We start from the raw sequence: 20,598 nt of genomic DNA, 5'->3' as shown, positions 1-20,598 counted from the left end.
CCCTCTCTTTGCTGTAGGAGAGATAACATGATCACAGGTTCGGGGCCAGGACAGAGGACTGGGAAAAACCCAAAAGGGTGTCTCGGGCTATCCCAGCTCCTTGCAGCCCAAGTAGCCTTGGATCCACTTGCCTCTACAAGTACATACATCTGTTTCTCTGGTATATGTGTGTGCGCGTGAGTGTGTGTGTGTGTGAGTGTGTGTGTGTGTGTGTGTGTGTGTGTGTGTGTGTGTGTGTGTCAGTCACCAGATTGGAATCCCACTTTCATTCATGAGTGTCATTCATTTACTTTCTTCTCTTTTGCAAACCAGTCCTCAACAGAATTCTTCCTCTCTACTTCTAGAAGGTGTTCAAAAACAACCAGCTATAATGTGCAAATAATCACATTAGTAAAATAGCACCGAAACATAAGGAGCCTTTATTACTTTAATTAGTATTTACTTATTGACTGTTGAGTACACAAGGGCTAATACAGGAGCCAGCTCTTATCAGAGGGTTGGGTAAACCCACAACGACTTCCTGTAGGGGGTGAGACTCGGTTGAACTCAGAGAGGCAGAAAGAGTACTAAGTCAGTCAACTGAGGCAGTAGAACAAAGACATATTTAGACTGCCATGTTTATTTTTTTAAAAGAATAGGGTTCAGGGAGCCAGAGAGATGGCACAGTGGTAAGGTGCCTTGCCAACCTGGGAGGTACCTGCTTCGATTCCTGGCTTCCTATATGGTCCCCCAGCCTGCCAGAGGCGATTTCTGAGTGCAGAGCCAGGAGTAACCCCTGAGTGCTTCTGGGTATAGCCCAAAAACCAATCAATCAATCAATAAAGTTTAAAAATAATAAAGAAATAGGGCCAGAGCAGTGGCACAGTGGTAGGGCATTTGCTTTGAGCAGGCTAACACAGGACAGACAGCAGTTCGATCCCCCGGCATCCTATATGGTCCCCCAAGGCAGGAGTGATTTCTGAGTGCATAGGCAGGAGTAGCCGCTGAGCATCACCAGGTGTGGCCCCCAAAACCCAAATAATAATAATAATAATAATAATAACAATAATAATAAATCAAGATTAAGGTTCAGAGACAGAGAGTAGAGGGACTATGGCTTTTATTTTTTTTTTGTGTGTGCAGCCGACACCTATTTGATCCCTGGCATCACATATAGACCCTCCAAACACTGCCAGGAGTGACCCCTGCACAGTTCCAGGAGTAACATCTGAGCACTATTGAGTTGGGTCCCAAATCCTACCCTCACCAACAAAAGTAAAACATATAAACAGAAGAAAATTCTTCTTGCTATCCTTTATTAGGAAATTGAAGAAGTGCACGTGCCAACCAAGTTAAGGGCAAGAATGAGAGATTTAGAAAATTGGATCCTGGGGCCGGAGAGAGAGCATGGAGGTAAAGCATTTGCCTTTAATGCAGAAGGACGGTGGTTCGAATCCCGGCATCCCATATGGTCCCCTGTGCCTGCCAGGGGCGATTTCTGAGCATAGAGCCAGGAGTAACCCCTGAGCACTGTGAGTGTGACCCTAAAACCAAAAAAAGAAAATTGAATCCACCATAGGCAGGAAGCTAGGAATGGAGGAAAGGCTGGGTTGAGCACTAACCTACAGACAGAAATCCAGAGGAGTAGAGATCAGGGCACTCCAGGGAAAGGTAGAGCTGCAGTGACCACCTGCACTGTGGCCAGAAGCAGAGCTTCTGAGTTCTGTGGGTGAATTGGGAAATAATTACTGACAGATAACATAAAAAAAAAATTGGAATGGAGGACAGGACAGACAGCACAAAATTCAAGGTGTTTGTTTAGCCTGTGACTGACTCCTTGACCAATGGATTGAATCCAGGCATGCCTATGGTTCGTATCCCAGTACCACCATAGCACAGAAGTGGTCCCTGTGCACAGAGCCAAGTGAGGCCTCCCCCACCAAAACTATTTTTGGTTTATTCACCTGGGGTGGAGGAACATTTCAGCTAACTTTGTGGTAAAAAAAAATATGTATTCCAATAAAAAGAAAACGTATAAACTCTGAATATTTGTTTACTTAGCCAAAGTCTGTGATGTGTCTTCACTCAAAGGCTGAGAAAAGCCAGATGGAGGGATGAGGATCAAACAGAGACAAGTTCCCATTTTCAAAGAGAAGGAAATATAGCCATCTGATCACGGAGAATTAAATCATAGTAAAAGCGAATTGCTCAAAAACATGGGAGTAGAAACAGGGACAAAGTGAGCATATGGGAACATCTGTACCTCTGGAAAGTGGAGCCAGGGAGGAGTGACGAGGCAAGGAATCATTTTCTTTTTCATATTGACTTTAAAATCATGTGCATGTGGGACTGGCGAGGTGGCGCTAGAAGTAAGGTGTCTGCCTTGCAAGCGCTAGCCAAGGAAGGACCGCGGTTCGATCCCCTGGCATCCCATATGGTCCCCCCAAGCCAGGGGCAATTTCTGAGTGCTTAACCAAGAGTAACCCCTGAGCATCAAACGGGTGTGGTCTGAAAAACCAAAAAAAAAAAAAATCATGTTGCATGTTGGGGCCGGAGCGATAGCACAGCAGTAGGGCATTTGCATTGACACGGCTGACCTAGGACAGGCCTGGGTTAGATCACAGCATCCCATATGGTCTCCCGAGCCAGGAGCGATTTCTGAGTGCAAAGCCACAAGTAACCCATGAGTGTCCCCAGGTGTGGCCCAAAAAACAAAAATAAATAAAAGTAAAATAAAATCATGTGCATGCATGGATTTGCAGAAGTTGGAGGCCAGGACCTGGAGTGATAGTACAGCAAGTACAGCTGTTGCCTTGCATGCAGCCAACCTTATTTTGATCCCCTGCACCACATATGGTCCCCCAAGCCCCATCAAGAGAGATCTTTGAGTGAAAAGCTAGGAGTAATCTCTGAGCACCACCAGGTGTAAGCTTCCCCTCAAAAACATTGGGGCCAGAGAAGTAGTATAAGGGTTGAGACAATTACCTTGCATAGAGCTGACCACCAAGAATAGCTTCTGAGTACAGATCACAGATTGTCAATGAGCCCTTATGGATGTGGCCCAATCCTCCTCTAATAAATGAATTAGAAAAATCAAAATGATACTTATGTAATGGGATAGTTAGACGCAGGGTTTTCTTTGGGGGAGGGGGTGTTGGCTCATACCCAGGATCAGGAGTTACACCTCCTTCTGTGCTCAGGGGTGCTGAAGATCGAACCCAGGTCAGCCATGTATAAGGCAAACACCCTCCCACTGGCTTTCTAGTTTCCTCACCTAGCTTCTTGATAGATAGTTGGGAATGGGAGTGGGTTTCTCTTGATACTTGTTTCTGTTTGGGGTGAAAAATATCTATTGTTGTTCAGGAGAAGAGAAAAAATGGCCTACAACAGTAGCCATAGGGGAGCAATCAATCCCTAGGAAAATGCATGTTTCAATTTCAGTTTTCTCCCATCTTTTTGCAAAGTTCTTTGGTGGAAAAACCAAGATATGGAGGGAGGGACTTGTCTGGACTCAGTGGTTCCCCCAAACTCTAGACTTTCCATAATAGTACTAGGAGGGTCCTGTGCAAATCCAGTCAGGGCCACCTGGGCTTATAATTTATAAAGGTGTCTTCATACCCCACTCCTTTGAACTCAGCCACCCAGCAAGATAAAAGGGGTATGGGGATGTGTGGGAAGCAAGGCCTCCCCCTCTGAAAGAAGAGACAACAAAGGCTTGGGAAAAGTCCCCGACCTTTTGGTGGGAAAGTATGAAAGCACAGGTGGCTGGTGCATTAGATGCTCTGATAGAATAAAAACCTTAGGCTGGGGACATGGCTTGGGGATGAAGGACAGAGCACTTGGCTTGCATGTGTGAGTCTGGGTTCCATCCTGGCATGGCAAGACGATAAAGAAATAAAAATCATTTCTTGGGCCGGGAAGGTGGTGCTAGAGGTAAGGTGTCTGCCTTGTAAGCGCTAGCATAGGACGGACCACGGTTCAATCCCCCAGCGTCCCATATGGTCCTCCCAAGCCAGGAATGATTTCTGAACGTATAGCCAGGAGTAACCCCTGCTCGTCAAACGGGTGTGGCCCAAATACCAATAAAATAAAATAAAATAAAATAAAATAAAATAAAAATCATTTCTTGAGGCTAGAACAGGTAGAACACTTTCCATATACGAATGACCTTGGGTTCTATCCCTGGCACCACATATGGTTGGTCCCCCAAGGCCCTTCAGGAGTGAATTCTGAGTCAAGACAGGAGTAAGCCCTAACCACCATCAAGTATGGCCCAACCACCCCTGCACCCCTGCAAATCATCAATCCAAAGGGGACAGAGTGATAGATACAGGGTAAGCTTTGCACGTGGGAGACCCCGTTTCCATCCTCTGCACCACAGAGTCCCCAAGCACCACAAGGGAACACCCAAACATTGTGGGTATGACCCAAAGACCAAACAAGGGAAGGAAGCAGAAGGGAAAGAGGAGGAAAAGGGGAGGAAGGAAATCTAGAGTTTAGTTGGACCACAGTTTAGTGGCCCAAGAGGGGAGCCATGGGCTGCACACACAATCATCCGGGAACTTGTGGATGTGCGGAAATGCACCTCCCGCCATTGGCTTCACTGTCCACAGGGATGGACACTGTCAGACTCCAGATGGGACTAGTTTCCTTATCCTTCAGTGAGAGGGAATTTATGGGGAACCCGGCTCATTTTTTGCTCCCAAGAGGGCACAGCTCTAAGGAAGAGAACCCTGGGAGACAGGCAGATTACCAAGTGTCCTCTCTGTCCCCAGGACTCCAATCTGTCCCTGTACGATAACATGTTGGACCTCACACCCTGCTTCCAGAACTCGATGCTGGCCTGGACCCCCTGCATTTACCTGTGGACACTCCTGCCCTGCTACCTGTTCTACGTGCGGTACCACCGCCGGGGCTACATCATCCTCTCCCACCTGTCCCGATTCAAGACGGTCAGGGCCTCCCGGGGACCCTGTGGGGGTGACTGGGCCCCAGAGCCATCACATCAGAGGAATGGGTCCCCCAAGGCTTACCCAACCTGCCACTCAGGTTTCATGGGCACTGGCCAGCTGGCCTGCAGTCCTGTGGGATCTTCCACACTTAAAGAAGGTCAGGGTTACTCAATTCGCTCTCCCCTAGAGATGCTGCCAGTGAGGGCCCAGGGGAGCTGGTGGTTACAGTAACATAAGCTGTTCCCCCGTCCTGTACACCCCCTCCTCCTGGGAACATGCAGGAGCTGATACTGTGCCCTCTTGGCAGATTTTGGGCATCCTGCTGTGGTGTATCTCCTGGGCTGACCTCTTCTACTCCTTCTATGGCCTGGTTCATGGCAGGGCCCCACCCCCCATCTTCTTTATCACCCCCTTGGTGGTGGGCATCACTATGGTCAGTATGGGGTTCAGGGTACTACATGTGGGTGGTGGGAATGTGAGGGGGGACTTGGGACTTGGTGGACACAGTAGTGGGAAGGGGATGAGGACTGGCACAGTCACCCTGTGGGAAAGGAGATCTGTTGGCTGGTTCCCACAGGCTTGCTCTGCCCACCCATTCCACCCCCAACCCCATCCACAGATGCTGGCCACAGTGCTGATCCAGTATGAGCGTCTGCAGGGGGTGCAGTCTTCTGGGGTGCTCATCATCTTCTGGTTCCTATGTGTGCTCTGTGCCATTGTTCCTTTCTGCTCTAAAATCCTCTCTGCTCTGGCCGAGGTAAGAGGAATGAGGAAGCCTGGTGCTCCAGCCCCATCTCTGGGTAGCCTCAGGGTAACCACCCATATCACAGGGAAGTAGGAGGGCTCCCCCCTGCCTTTTCTAGTGATTGGTTCTGTGCCCAAGAACAGTCTGGGCATGGTGCTGAGGCTCATGCTGTCATAGGAAAAGACCAAAGACACCACCCCCTGCCATGTGCAAAGTGCCATCAGAGTGTCTGCTGATATTCACCATGAGTACACATGTGCAGATTTGCAGGAACAGTTCATGCTTACTCACAAGTCCCATGACTTTCCCCACCCCCTTCTCTCCATCTTCCTCAGTTCCTGACCTTTCTGATGGGGGCTATGAAGCAGGCAGGGATGGGGTCGTGGTATGAAACAGGGGGGCTCACAGTCCATGCAGGGCCCCCCTCTTCTCCATCTCATGGAGAGACAGTCAATACGGTCTTCAGTCTGGGGAACACCTGCTCTTTGTGTGGTTGAGCAATTTGCATAACCCCATGAACCATATTTCTTTGACAGCAATGCGGTTAGCAAAGGAGCCCCTAACTCGGGGAGGTTTGGGTTGGGGAATATGGCACAGAGCTGGCTGTGATGTCTGGGGAGGGTGGGTCCTCCGGGAATACCCCTAGCCCTTCTCTTCTCATTAAAAGGAGATCCAGAGGCCCTTGTGCTCTGCTTCAGGGTGGACAGCAGGCCCAGGGGTTTCCACTCTCCTCTCTCCCAGGGCCAGATCTCGGAGCCCTTCCGCTTCACCACCTTCTACATTTACTTCACCTTGCTGCTCTTGGCCCTTGTCCTATCCTGCTTCCGAGAAAAGGCACCATTATTCTCCCCGAAAAACATGGACCCAGTGAGTCTTCCCAGGAACAAGATGGTGGTGGGGTTCCCTCATTCCTGCCCTGCCAGCCTGCAGATATATCCACTGTCCTCCTGACCTTACCTGGTCCTGGAGAGGTGCCTCTTTCCTCTAAGCTGCTGCCTCCTTATACCCCCACTTCCTTTCCTCACCTTCTAGAATCCCTGCCCAGAGAACAGAGCCGGCTTCCTGTCCCGCTTGACTTTCTGGTGGTTCACAAAGTAAGTTGGCCTACTCTGGGCCTGAGGAAAGAAGAGAGGGCAGGGCAGAAGGAAGAAGGGGAGTGGAGTGGACTGCAGGGTCAGGGGTCCCAACTGCCCCAGCTCTTAAGACATACACACACACACACACACACACACATACATGGAAGACCCAACTGCCCCAGCTCTTAAGACATACACACACACACACACACACACACACACACACACACACACACACGGTAGACCCCTGAACCCAGGAACCTGTCTGCTGGACTGGAAGCTCCCATCCCAAGAGCCATGGGCCAGCCCTGCATCTTGAGGCCACAGGGGTAGGCCCAGGCCTGGAGGGAAAGTATCAGGGCTGAGCACTTGGATTGCAGCCTGTCCTTGGCTGTCTCTCAGAGCCAGAATTGTGTCTGGAACCTGGATGACCGTTCATGAACTGACTGCCCGGAGGAGGCACCTGGCCCTGGGCCCAGCCAGCCTGGATATGATATCCAGGGCTAAGAGCGATCAACTGGGAGGGATTTGAGAAGGGCCGGAAGTCTGGCAGAGGACAGCGTCTGGCAGTTGCCTATGCCTACCCCTTGGGGCTATAAAGGAACTTGTGGCCACACTTCCCAAGGGAGGCCCTTCTTTCTGGAGACCCTAAAACGAATGACCTCCCCCACCAGGATGGTCATCCTTGGCTACCGGCGTCCCCTGGAGGAAAAGGACCTCTGGTCTCTGAACAAGGACATCAGTTCGCAAGATGCAGTCCCCAAGCTGTTGGAGGTCTGGAAGCAACAACAGCAGGCGGCTGGGTGAGCACTTCCTCCTGGCCCAACCCCTGCAAGCTGGCCAGTTGGGGTGGGGTAGAAAAGATCCCTCTGATCCCCTTGCCCCTCCTTCTGAGCTTCACCAGTCCCTCTACTAGGGGAGTCTCGGGACCCATGTGTCCATTTCTGCCTCTTTCTGCCCACACTAGACCCAAGGCTGCAGAGGCATCCAGGAAGCCGGTTTCCAGGGAGGATGAGGCACTGATGGGGACCCTGTCCAAGCCCCGAGAACCATCCTTCCTGCGGGCCCTCCTGATCACCTATGGCCCCAGCTTCCTCATCACCATTGTCTTCAAGCTGATCCAGGACCTGCTCACCTTTGTCAACCCACAGTTGCTCAGGTCTCTACTCCTACTACTGCAGCCCCTCTTTGGTGGGTGGGATGGGAGACAGAAGGAGAAATAGGGGTTGGCTTTTGACCCCTCAAGAGAGCTTGTTGCAAGTCAGCCCTTGATGGGGTTGACTGATAGAGGGATGGAGGACGCTCAGAGCACTCGTCTGCCACCCTGTTCAGCCAGCGGTTCTGAGGTGAAGCGGCGGGTAAAAGGCTAGCAGACAGTCAGGTTGTGAAAATATCAGGTTTATTCAGAGGACAAGACTGAAGCCAAAAGCCTCAGCATCAGTTCCAGCCAAAAAGCCCCCGCCTTCCACAGACCCTTGCTTTTATCCCCCAGAATCAGGTACCACCGAATGGTGGGATCAGGTACCACCCAATGGTAGGACCAGAATGCCAGGTCACACCCTAGGGTAGGGCACAATCACAGATCAGGGTAGGGTCAGTAACCCATTGAAATGTTTACATACACAACAGGTCTGCACCCAGGATTATCATGTAGGAAAAAGAACCAATTCAGGATTGAAGGGAGATTGCAGGGAGGAAGGTGCTTCCCTCATTCCAGCAACCTCAGTTCAGGTCTCTGGCAGAATTCTCGAGCGAGGCAGCAGGTCACTCAGAAGCACAGAGTCAGAAATAGCTCCAACACCACTGGGTGTAACCCAACACACACTCCTGAAAACCCAGGCCTGCCCCTTTCATTGTGACCATGTCTCCATGTCTCCTCCCCCTGTTTCCTGGGTTTGCACAGTTGTGCCAGGCACCATACAGAGATAGTCACAGAGACTTTCTCTAGATTCTTTTCTTTTCTTTTTTCTTTTTCCCTTTTTATTTTTTTTGTCACACCCAACAGTGCTCAGTGCTTATTCCTACACTCAAAAATCACTCCTGGTGGGGCCGGCGAGGTGGCGCTAGAGGTAAGGTGTCTGCCTTACAAGCGCTAGCCAAGGAAAGGACCACGGTTCGATCCCCCGGTGTCCCATATGGTCCCCCCAAGCCAGGGGCAATTTCTGAGCGCGTAGCCAGGAGTAACCCCTGAGCATCTAACGGGTGTGGCCCGAAAAACCAAAAAAAAAAAAAAAAAAATCACTCCTGGTGATGCTCCAGGAACCATATGGGATGCTAGAGATCGAACCCAGATTGGCCCACAGGCAAGGCAAGCACCCTACCCACTGCACTCTCTCCGGACCCTGAAATGGTCTTGTTTCTAGTGGGAGAAACCAATATAAACAACTTTCAAAGCAAGTGTGAGAAAAACAGGGACAGGTAGACCAGCCCTGGGAGGGGCAGAACACCCTTGCCAACTGGGAGGCTTTTGGATTTTGAAGATCAAGCAAGGACTAGTTGAGGTAAGGATGGAGGGTGAAGTTCAGCTCAGGACAAAACCCAAAACAGCTGTGTGATTCCAGCAGTTCAGGTGTTCTGAATGCAGGGAGGTTTCTTGGAGGGAGAAGTGAGGCTAGAAGTGGCTCTACTTGGCATTTGACAAAGACCTCCTGCCAGGAGACACCAGATACCTTGCTTGGGCTGTGAATTCCTTGAGGGAGGAATCTGCGTCCAAGTTTGGATTGTAATTTTCACATTAGACCTCACCTTTCCCTTATCTCTTCCTTCACTGGGCTTTTGTTCAATACCCCCATGGAAAGGACAGTTGAGGAATTCTTTCTCCCAGAGGGAGATGATGAGCAGGGTGGCAGATGGAAATGTACCAACCAGGCAAGATGAGACTTGAGTCCAGGATAGAGTTTGGAAACTATTTTGGAGAAGCGGGGGGCAATACTAGAGAATGACAAGGGTGGCCTTAGGACTGGTTTGGGAGAGTAGCAAAGATGCTGAACTGGAGCTCATATTTTCAGGACCAGCTGGGCCAAGTGTTCCCAGAATCACTGGGACCTTAGGACAGGAACTGGATGAACAGAAGACAGATTAGAAGGGGCAGGAGCAGAGCAAGAAACCTGCAGCAGGGAGCAGTACCCTGAGGATACTGAGAGTGTGTGGCTTCTGGGAGGCAAATGGGCAAGGTGGTGTGGCATCAGTGACTTAGCCACGAATGGAGCTGGAGGTCATCCATGGAGCCAGGATCAAGGTGGGGTGGGGTGTGTGTGTCTCAGTTTCTGATTTTTAAAAAAAGTAGAGTAAAGGGCTGGAGAGATAGCATGGAGGTAAGGCCTTTGCCTTTCATGCAGAAGGACAGTGGTTCAAATCCTGGCATCCCGTATGATCTGAGCATAGAGCCAGGAGTAACCCCCTGAGTGCTGCTGGGTGTGACCCAAAAACCAAAACAAAACAAAACAAAAAGTAGATTTAGGGCCAGAGTGATAGCACAGCAGTAGGACGTTTGCCTTGCTCATGGCTGATCCAAGACGGACCCGGGTTAAATTCCCGGATTCTCATATGGTCCCCCAAGCCTGTCAGGAGTGATTTCTGAGGAGTAACCCCTGAGTACCACTGGGTATGCCCCCCCAAAAGAACTGTATATTTAATACCAGGAGCTACTATAACCAATGGCCACAAGTGTTCTCTCTCTCTCTCTCTCTCTCTTTCTCTCTCTCTCTCTCTCTCTCTCTCTCTCTCTCTCTCTCTCTCTCTCCTCTCTCTCTCTCCTCTCTCTCCTCTCTCTCTCTCTCTCTTGACCTCTCAACCTCTGCAGGAAATATGCTCCATGCCCACCAGTTTCTGCTTTTTGCTGGTCACCTTAGAGACTTAGTCATCTTAGAGATGTCCACCCTCTCATCCCATCTTTCAAGTGCTCAATGTTCCCTCCTACCTTCACCTCCTTTCCATGAACCCCAATTCCATTTTCTTTTTTGTTGTTGGATCACATTTGATGGTGTTTATGGATAACTCCTGGCTCTGCACCCAGGAATCATTCCTCACAGCCTCAGGGGATAGTATGGGATTCCAGGGATTGAACTTGAGTCAGCCACATGTGAGTTAAACACCCTACCCACTATGCTATCACTCAGGCCTTTACTCAGTTCCTTTACTTATTAAGGCACTTGATCCTCATTTAGGGAACAGGCCACTCCAGTGAAACCTAGCCTCACTTAACTTTTATGCCTGTAAAGATGCTCTGTGCAGGTGAAGCCATGTGTATATCTCTTGAGGACGAGCACTTGAAGATCTATTTGGGTGATACTCTCTTGCCACAACAGAAGGAGAGGCCCAGTTCCCATATTTGTTCCATGGTTTCGAAAGAGATCAAGCATCTTATGTCCAGAGGGAAAGGGACAAAGGTGGCTGCCTAGATCAGATAGTGAAGATCTGAAGGAAACCTATTTGTTAATTTTGTTTTGTTTTATTTTGGGCCATACCTTGCAGTACTCAGGACTTACTCCTGGCAGGCTCAGGCGATCATAGGGGGTGCCAATATTTAAACCCAGATCAGCTGTATGCAGGGCAAACCCCTTTCCTGCTCTAATCTCAGGATCCTGCTCCCAAGGTGGTGACTAGAACCAGAGCATCTGGGGGTGGGAGCTGCAGGTAGGGGAGAGGATGTGCTCCTATGAGGCAGGAGCAAAGTGGGTGCAGGCAATGTGGGCAGGGCTTCTTGGTTGTGCAGCGGGTGGCAGCTGAGGGTCTAGATGGGGAGAGGGAGAAGGTAAGAGAAGAGAGATCAGGAGTCTTGGGAGAAGCTCAGCAGGCAGCCCCAATGGGACATTGATGGAGACAATAGACTGGAGGACTGAGGTGGTCAGCTAGGACCTTTAGAGAAATCTGTAGCTCGAAGTGTGGGCAACCTAACTCTCTTATCTGTGGCCACTCTTCCTGCCCTGGGGCAAGAAAGACAATTGGTGAAGATCATGGTGGCCATGTGAAGAAGGGAGGGATTGAGGCTCATGGAAAGGAGGTGAAGGTAGGAGGGATCATGGGGCAAGGGAACACCTCCCTGCCAGGTCAGCACCCCTTCAGCAACTCCCAAGAGGAAACAGAGCAGAGGCCAAGGGAATAAGGAGGGGGCGGAGAAGGAAGAGACCTGGACGCCCCATCTTAGGCCTCTCTTCTCCCTTTGTAGTGTCCTGATCAGATTCATCTCGGATCCCACAGCCCCCAACTGGTTTGGCTTCCTGGTGGCTGGACTGATGTTCTTGTTCTCCGTGACGCAGACCCTCATTTTGCACCACTATTACCATTTGGTCGTTGTCATTGGGCTGAAACTTCGGACAGCAGTCCTAGGTGTCGTCTACAGGAAGGTCAGCTGCCAGCAGGGGTGCAGCAGGGAGGGGGCCCACTCCCCAAGAAGTTCCTGACCCTGCCACAACCCCCTGCAGGCCCTTGTCATCACCAGCTCAGTCAGACGAGAGTTCACCGTGGGGGAGATGGTCAACCTCATGTCGGTGGATGCGCAGCACCTCATGGACCTTGTTCACTTCCTCAACATGGTGTGGTCTGCACCCCTGCAGATTTTTCTGGCAATCTACTTCCTCTGGCAGGTAGACTCCCACCCTGCCCTGTGCCCCTCCCACTGACCTTGGCTCACAGAAGGGACAAGAGGGAATTTTATTCTGCAGAGGGACCGAGAGGTGACAAGAACTGCCCCTAAGAGAACAGACTCAGGGAACAGAATCCTTGCAGCCCTCCTTCCTGGGGTCGGGACCTGGGGCCTGGAGGGAGGGGCTCAGCTGTCATTCTCCATCACTGATGCCCTCGAGTTCTGCCCATCTGGCAGGATCTGGAGCACAGCAGCCTCTCATATGTTCTGTTTGCTTTCTCCGCATCTGCTTTTTGCTGACTGTTTAACCAACCATAGACCTAAGCTTCCTGCCCACCTCTGAGTGTCAATAGGCCCCGGCTGTGTCTTGCCTGTGCCTCTGTATGTTGCTTCTTAGTCCATTCCTCTGATTCACTGACCTCCATGTCCTCAGAACCTGGGTCCCTCTGTGCTGGCGGGAGTTGCCTTCATAATCTTGCTGATCCCTCTCCACGGAGCAGTGACCTTGAAGATGCAGGCCTTGCAGGTGAGTGTTCTTGAGGGTAAACTTGGGAGACTGAAGGAGGATGACACAATAATCCTGACCATCCTTATTTCCTCCTCCCTCACTGCTCCGGCCAGGGGCTTTTAGAAACGGTTGCCTTTTGCAACTGTGACTCCACACCTACCCAGCAGAGAGGCAATCCCAAATTGGACAGAGTGGGGATTCCAGCCTCCCTCTAGGAGGACAAGGAGAGTTTCTCCTGCCACTGTGCTAAGTGGAAATAGTCTGGTATTTGCAAACATTCATTGACACCCTCAACTGTTTTCTCAGGCACTCGAAAAATAATTGTTCAATTCCTAAGTACTCTTCTTATATTGTTAGCCTCCTTCCCCATCCCCTGCCAGAATGTGGCCAAATTTCTGGCCATCTGACTGTTGTCTCTTGTCCAAAGCACAGGCCCTTCCTGCCTCTGGCTCTCTACACTCTCTGTCCCAAGGAATTTTCTTTCCCTTCCTCCCTTGCCCAGCTCCTTCTTGATTTTCTAGATCCCACCCCTTCGGAGCATCAGTGCTCATTTGTGATGCATTTATTCAGGCAATTGCTTGCTCCTTACCAACATACTTCATCAGACTACTAGAGCTGATGGCATCGATTCTCATTATCTCACGTCCTGCACAAAGCCCTGCTCAGAGAAGACCCAGAACACATGGGGCTTGGATGAATAAATGAATTTAGGGTGCTATGCCCAGGGTTAGGGCCTAGGAGAACCAAGGGTCGGAACCCTCAGAAACTCATAGTTTTGGTTTTTGGGGTTTTTTGTTTTTTTTTTGGTTTTTCGGCCACACCAATTTGATGTTCAGGGGTACTCCTGGCTAAGCGCTCAGAAATTACCCCTGGCTTGGGGGGGACCATATGGGACGCCAGGGGATCATACTGCGGTCCTTCCTTGGCTAGCGCTTGCAAGGCAGACACCTTACCTCTAGCGCCACATCACCAACCCCTGAGAAACTCATAGTTGAGGGGGCACACAGCCTAGGAAATAGTGATGAGAAGTAGAGACCCACATCGGGGTGCAGGGAGAGACTGGGCTGAGCACTTCTAGTGCCATGGAGGGAGGATTGAGGGGGCAGTCAGGAAGGGTCACTGCCACTCTTCTATAGGTGGAGCAAATGAAGTTCAAGGACTCACGTATCAAGCTGATGAGCGAGATCCTGGCAGGCATCAAGGTGCTGAAGCTCTATGCCTGGGAGAAGAGTTTCCTGGAGCAGGTGGAGCGGATCCGGAAGGATGAGCTCCGGCTCGTGTGGAAGATCGCCTGCTTGCATGCCCTCTCCACTTTCATCTGGATCTGCACCCCCTTCCTGGTGAGGACCTCACTTCAACGACCAGGGGTGACTAAGGCCTAGCTGTCTGCACCCTGACCTCCTCCCCACCCACCCAGGTGACATTGATGAGCCTTGGGGTGTACGTGCTGGTGGACCCAAGCCATGTGCTGGACGCTGAGAAGGCCTTTGTGTCCGTGTCCCTGTTAAACAGCCTAAAGGTGTCCCTCAGCACACTGCCGCAACTGATCAACTACCTGGCCCAGGTGACCAGGGGAGGGTGGAGGTGTCTGCTGGAACAGGGCAGCTCGTCAGGTCAGGGGCATGTGCTGGACTCAGGAAAAATATCTTGGCCTGTGGGAAGCCAAACACGTAGCTGTTAAGGGTCCACGGAGTCAGAGGAGGTCAGGTGGGGTTCAGGGAAACTGAGTTTGGAAACCCCCTTTCTTACAATATGAACCACCCTTGGCATTGGGAAGGACTTCAGGGACCTGCAAGGGGGTGGTGGCAGCAAGAGCAGAACTGACTCCTGCCCACTTCCTACAGAGCAGCGCGTCTCTGAAGCGCCTCCAGAGTTTCCTAAGCCAGGATGAGCTGGATTCCCAGTGTGTGGAAAAGAAGCACATCTCCCCAGGTACAGCCCCATGCCCAGGCTGCTTAGCCTCTGACTCTTTTCCCTTCTTTCCAAGCCTTCCTGATCTCTGCCCCTTCTTTCTCCACTGTGTTGCCCCTCTCTTCCTGCCTTCCAGGGCATTTGTCCCATATGTCTTGTCCCTCCACTCCAGCCCCAATGCCTTCCCCAGGGGCCTCTTGCTCCTGTTCTTCTTTCCGCACCTCTACCCTGAGCCCTGACTCTGCCTACCTTGGTCCTCCAGGTTTTGCCATCACCATAGACAATGGCACTTTCACCTGGGCCCAGGACCTGCCCCCTTCCCTGCACAGGTACAGCTTCTCCCCCCTTCTCCACAGTGCCAGGATAGAGGCACAGAAAAAGTGGCAGCTCTTCCCTAACAAACACACACACCCCTGCACATGCCTCCTCACACTGCATACAGTTCCCTCTACCATGCACCCCTGCAAATACTCCTAAACACTCCTATACACATTCCTCTACACATGTACTCCTACACAAACCTACAGGCACACATTCCTACACACATATACACTCACACATATACAGACACACCTATCCTTGCCTCTGGCCTGGAACTCAGGAAAGGCCTGAGCTCTCCTTTGGAGAAGGTCTGCCTGATCTCCAGGTAGAATTGGGGCCCAAATACCTGGTCCCTGGTTCTGATGGGGCTTCTGCTAACCTTGCTCCCAGCCTGAATGTCCAGGTTCGCAAAGGGTCACTGGTGGCCATGGTGGGGCCCGTAGGCTGTGGAAAGTCTTCGCTGGTGTGTGCCTTGCTGGGAGAGATGGAGAAGCTGGAAGGAAAGGTGTCCCTAAAGGTGAGCCATTGGGAACTCCTGAGGAGGGAGATGTGGCTAGGCCCTGAATGAGCCCCAGGTAATCTCTCTTGTGCCAGGGCTCCGTGGCCTACGTGTCCCAGCAGGCCTGGATCCAGAACTGCACTCTTCAGGAGAACGTGCTGTTTGGCCATGCTCTGGACTCCAAGCACTACCAAAGGGTTCTTGAGGCCTGTGCCCTGCTACCAGACTTGGAAATTCTGCCTGCAGGGGACCAAACGGAGATTGGAGAGAAGGTATAGCATTCCTCGGCCTTTCTGTTGTCACCTCAGCTCAGCCCGGGTTTGTCCATTCATTTTCTCACTCATTCATTCAGTCATGTAAGATCAAACTTACAAACTAGTCACTGCAGAAACCTAGTAGTGAGAGAAGACCAACCTGTGAACAGAGAAGGGCTTCAGAATGTTCCTTAAGCCAAGCTGAAGGCCTACAGGGCAGACAAGGAGGACACTGCTGGGGGAACAATAGAGGAAAAGTATCAGGTTTCTGGGGTAGGTTAGTGTTGTGGAGGCCATACCCAATGGTGTAAGGGAAGCCACATGCTACTAGGGATTGAACCCAGGGCCTTGCACATGAAAGGCATGAGATCTACCACTTTGAGCCACACCCCAAGTTCTGGAAAAGTATCACTTTCAGGCTGAATCTTTTTGTTTACTTGGAAATTGCTTTAGGCCACACCCAGCTGTGCTCAGGGATCACTCCTGACAAGCTCAGGAACCATATGTGGTGCTTGGGGACCATATGATCAAACCTGGTTGGCCATGTATAAGGCTAGTGGCCTACCTGTTCTACTATCACTCCAGAGATATTACATCAGCTGAACCTTAATTGAGTAAAAGGAACTCATGTTCCAACCAGGCAGCAAGCAGATTTTATTGCATTCTTTTTTTTTTTTTTTTTTTGGTTTTCGGGCCACACCTGTTTGATGCTCAGGGGTTGCTCCTGGCTGAGCACTCAGAAATTGCCCCTGGCTTGGGGGGACCATATGGGACGCCTGAGGATCGAACCGCAGTCCTTCCTTCCTTGGCTAGCACTTGCAAGGCAGACACCTTACCTCTAGCGCCATCTCGCTGGCCCCATTTTATTGCATTCTTAATGTAGGCCAGCACTGACTAAAATCACTACTGCCTTTAACCAGCCTGCATTTAGAGAAATAGGGAAGACAAAAGCCTTTAGCACTTTAGGTAATTGCTAAGGGGACACATAATACTGAGATAGGTCATAGGAATGTGTGCTGGATTATAAATATGTGTGTAGGAAGAGTGGTCAGGAAGGCATCATGGGGAATCAGATTCGGGGAGAAGACTGTGTCAGGGGGCAGAGCACCTGGGCTAGGGCAGAGAAGGACCACCAAGACAGAGCAGTGAGTGTGAGGGTCCCAAAAGGAGAATGCTGGGTTGTTCCTGGTTTATCCAGGACCATATGGCTGTGGTGGAAAGAAGCTGAATGGACAAAGGGAAGCTAGTGAGCTGACCAATGAGCTAGATCCTGCAGGTCTCTGGAAAGATGCTTCTTGTTCCCAGGAACTGGAAAGGCCCAAGGGATGAAGAATGGGATGCAGTTTGGAGTGATATCACACTAGGAAGATGGCAGGGAGAGGGCAAGACAGAGCCCAAAGACCTAGACTCCAAGTGCTAAACCTTCAGACCACTAGGGACAGAGACATAACATGGGGCTAGTTATGGTATTTGGCTGCCATGTGGCCAGCCCTAGTATCATCCTTAACACCACATCTGTTTCCATGAGCATGACCAGATACATCCCTGGAGGCTTCCAAGTACTAATGTGTGTGTGTGTGGGGGGTGGTGGCCCAGGTAAGCACCCACACTATAGAACCCAAAGAAGTACCCCCAAGTTCTTACATTTATTACCAAGCAGGAAGGCAGCCCCTGGGTCTCCAAAGCACCAGTTGAGAATTAAATGGATAAAAAAATAAAAATAGGGGCCAGAGAAATAGCACAACAGTAGGGTGTTTGCAAACAGCTGACCCAAGACAGACGATGGTTTGAATCCCAGCATCCCATATGGTCCCCCCACCCAGCCAGGAGTGATTTTTGAGTGCAGAGCCCGGTGTGACCCAAAAACCATAAAAAAAGAAAAGAAAAGATTTTTCTCTCTGAGGCCAGAGAGATAGCACAATGGGTATGATACTTGCCTTCCATGAAGCCAACCTTGTTTTGATACATAGTACCCCATATGGTCCTGAGCCCCACCAGGAGTGACCACTGAGCATAGAGCCAATGTAAATGCTAAGTATTGCCTAATGTAGCCCCCAAACCAACAATTAACAAAAATTTTGCAGCTTGTGCCCCAGCCTCCCCATCTTCGCCTATCCCTGGGTCATTCTCACAGGGTACAAACCTACTCAACCCCCATCACTGAACATATTCTAGAAGGAATCTAGGTGGTAGAAAAGAACAAGTAATGACCTGGGGCTCCACCCTATTGCTGTGTGCCTCAGTTCTTCACCATGGTCTCAGAAGATTCATTCTTTCCCTTTTGACAAGATGAGCCATCTCAGGGCTGATTAGTTGAATTCTGGGATTGTAGCTGAGTTTGGGTCCCTGCTTTAGCTCTCCTTAGTTTAGGACCTTGGACAAAGTTACCAGCCTCTTGAGATCTCATTTTGTCACTAAGAATGTGAGTCCCACTGATTCCTCCTGAGAAAAAGTGACACATGGAATGATGAAAGGAAAAGTAGGAGGTGGGAGATAATAAGTCTGGGGTTATTTCCTGCGGGCCCCAGCCTCCTAGAGAGTAAAGGTAGCAGTGGGGAGCTGAGAGAGTCTACCTTGGTATGAAGGTGTTTGCCTTGCACGATGCTGACCTGGCTTCAATCCCAGCATCACCAGGAGTAAACACTGAGCACCGCTGACTGTAGCCCAAACCCAAAATAAATAAAATAAATGGATGGGCCCACATGCTTGCTTTGCATGTGGCAGACCCAATTTCAATTCTGACATCTCTGGTAACCCTTCAGCATTGTCAGGTATGGCCCCCAAAACAAAACTAATAGTAATAATAAATTAATTGATTCAATAAAATAAAAGGAGGCAGGAGCCAGTGAGATTGTACAGTGCGTAGGGCATTTGCCTTGCATGTAGCCAACCTAGATACAATCCTTAGCATTCCATATGATTCCCTGAGCCTGCTAGGAATGATCCCAGAGTGCAAATCCAGGAGAAAACCCTGAGCTCTGCTGAGTGCGGGGGTCGAGGGGAAACACCACATCATGGACAGGCAGGGTGTGGGCAGATGGCATGGGGGAATCTGCCCAGAATCTCAGCCCCTCCTCTACAGCCAAGACAAAGCATGCCCTTGGAGTCTGCTCTGCTCAGGACAGGGGACTTGCCTGTCTCTGCTCTCCCAGACCATGCCTGACTGACTTCCCCTTAACTAGTCCTGCCCCTCCCTTGGAACAGGGCATCAACCTGTCTGGTGGCCAGCGGCAGCGAGTCAGCCTGGCTCGAGCTGTTTACAGCAGTGCTGACATCTTCTTGCTGGACGACCCCCTGTCAGCCGTGGATGCTCATGTGGCCAAGCACATCTTTGACCAAGTCATCGGTCCCAAAGGGCTGCTAGCTGGCAAGGTATGGGCTACAGAGTGCTGTAGGGGAGCGGGAGGTGAAGTGCAGGGAAGTTGGGGCACAGAGCTTAGAGGTGCTAAGCCAGACATGGGAGAGCTAGCATGGTGGGTGGGGTGAATCACAGAGGTACTTTGTTGTGTTCCCTGGCCCCTAGACACTGGCCAGGCAGTGCCAGGCTGTGTTCTAGGTGCAGTGGGAGCCAATATCCTACCATCTATGCCCAGACCCGGGTGTTGGTGACACACAACCTCAGCTTCCTGCCCCAGATGGACATGATCATCGTTCTGGCCAATGGACAGGTGTCGGAGGTGGGTTCCTATGAGGCTCTGATGCAACGCAACGGCTCCTTCGCCAACTTTTTCTGCAGCTACGCACCTGAAGAGGAACAGCAGATGGACAGCAGCACCGGTACCCCCCAGCCCCAGAGCTCCCAGCATTCTGCTTGTTCTGGAACCTCCAAGTGTCTGAGGCAGACTTAGTATATCCGGGGAGGTGTTGGGACACTCAAGCCAACAGCACAATGGATGGGCATTTCCAAAAGGAAGAGCAGATGGGCAGGTGAACCCCTTCACTGGCTGGTCTTAGAGCAGCAGTGCAGGGCACAGCTTCTTGTGCACATGGCAAGGGCTCAAGGGCATGGCTCCAGTTTGCACAGCAAAGCTGTGTCAGGGAGCAGTTGATGGACAGATATGCAAGTCGTTAGAAAAACTTTCGTATCAGCAAACATTTTGAGTAGTTTCTATGGGCGTTAGTCCAGGCTCTGAGGTGATCTGTAAGCAGCAGGTGAGGGCTCAGAGTGAGAGTGGGAGCAGAGTCAAGTTTCTGGATTTATAGAGGTCCCCTCTGTGATCAGTCCAGGCCCTGAGCCCCAATCTTGGGACTGACTCACAGACCTTTTCCTAGGCTCTCCTGCCACATACATGGTTGTTTTAATATAAGATATAAAATATAAAGTCCATATGTTGGGTGAGGTACTGCTCTAGGTCCTTCGCCGGCGGGTCTGAAGAAGGGCAGTAGTAGCGAAATAATTCAAAAACAGTCAGTTAAAGTTTCATTGGAGTCAGCTTGCTTTATGCTAAGCTTTCCATGCTGAGTAGCTTATCTTGCTGCTGCTTCTCTGGCTTCTCTGCTTTCTTCTCCCTTCCCTTCCCCCCAGTCAAACTCTACTATTCTTTATTCAAGATCCCCCCCTATCCCAGGTGTGGGCAGGTCTGACCATCAACAGAAAGCTTAGGGTGTTGGGGGAAGGGATACCTTACAATACATATCTTGAGAATTATGAGGTGCCCTTTGTCCCGCCTGTCCCAAATCCTTTCCTTCAATCTCCATAATGACACACTGGAATAGGGGCTATTCTCTCCCCATTTGACATGCTGCTGAAGCCATGTGGTGAGATTGGA

At 50.7% G+C, this 20,598-nt stretch overlaps 1 protein-coding gene across 1 annotated transcript in view; it reads left to right on the top strand.

Annotated features, from left to right (window-relative positions):
- ABCC3 (ATP binding cassette subfamily C member 3) overlaps positions 1–20,598 on the top strand; it is a 55,537-nt gene that overhangs the window by 8,618 nt on the left and 26,321 nt on the right. The window contains exons 2-19 of the mRNA XM_049777502.1: positions 4,755–4,931; positions 5,239–5,364; positions 5,551–5,688; positions 6,418–6,543; positions 6,709–6,770; positions 7,427–7,555; positions 7,720–7,911; positions 11,920–12,097; positions 12,176–12,337; positions 12,770–12,862; positions 13,981–14,184; positions 14,262–14,408; positions 14,689–14,776; positions 15,018–15,084; positions 15,467–15,593; positions 15,671–15,847; positions 19,034–19,201; positions 19,423–19,606. Of these exons, the coding sequence (XP_049633459.1) occupies positions 4,755–4,931; positions 5,239–5,364; positions 5,551–5,688; positions 6,418–6,543; positions 6,709–6,770; positions 7,427–7,555; positions 7,720–7,911; positions 11,920–12,097; positions 12,176–12,337; positions 12,770–12,862; positions 13,981–14,184; positions 14,262–14,408; positions 14,689–14,776; positions 15,018–15,084; positions 15,467–15,593; positions 15,671–15,847; positions 19,034–19,201; positions 19,423–19,606 (2,545 nt within the window). The remainder of the gene's footprint in view (positions 1–4,754; positions 4,932–5,238; positions 5,365–5,550; positions 5,689–6,417; positions 6,544–6,708; positions 6,771–7,426; positions 7,556–7,719; positions 7,912–11,919; positions 12,098–12,175; positions 12,338–12,769; positions 12,863–13,980; positions 14,185–14,261; positions 14,409–14,688; positions 14,777–15,017; positions 15,085–15,466; positions 15,594–15,670; positions 15,848–19,033; positions 19,202–19,422; positions 19,607–20,598) is intronic.

Source organism: Suncus etruscus, chromosome 1 (genome assembly GCF_024139225.1).
Source record: "Suncus etruscus isolate mSunEtr1 chromosome 1, mSunEtr1.pri.cur, whole genome shotgun sequence".
Taxonomy (NCBI): Eukaryota; Metazoa; Chordata; class Mammalia; order Eulipotyphla; family Soricidae; genus Suncus; species Suncus etruscus.
This window is presented reverse-complemented; position numbering and strand designations above follow the sequence as displayed.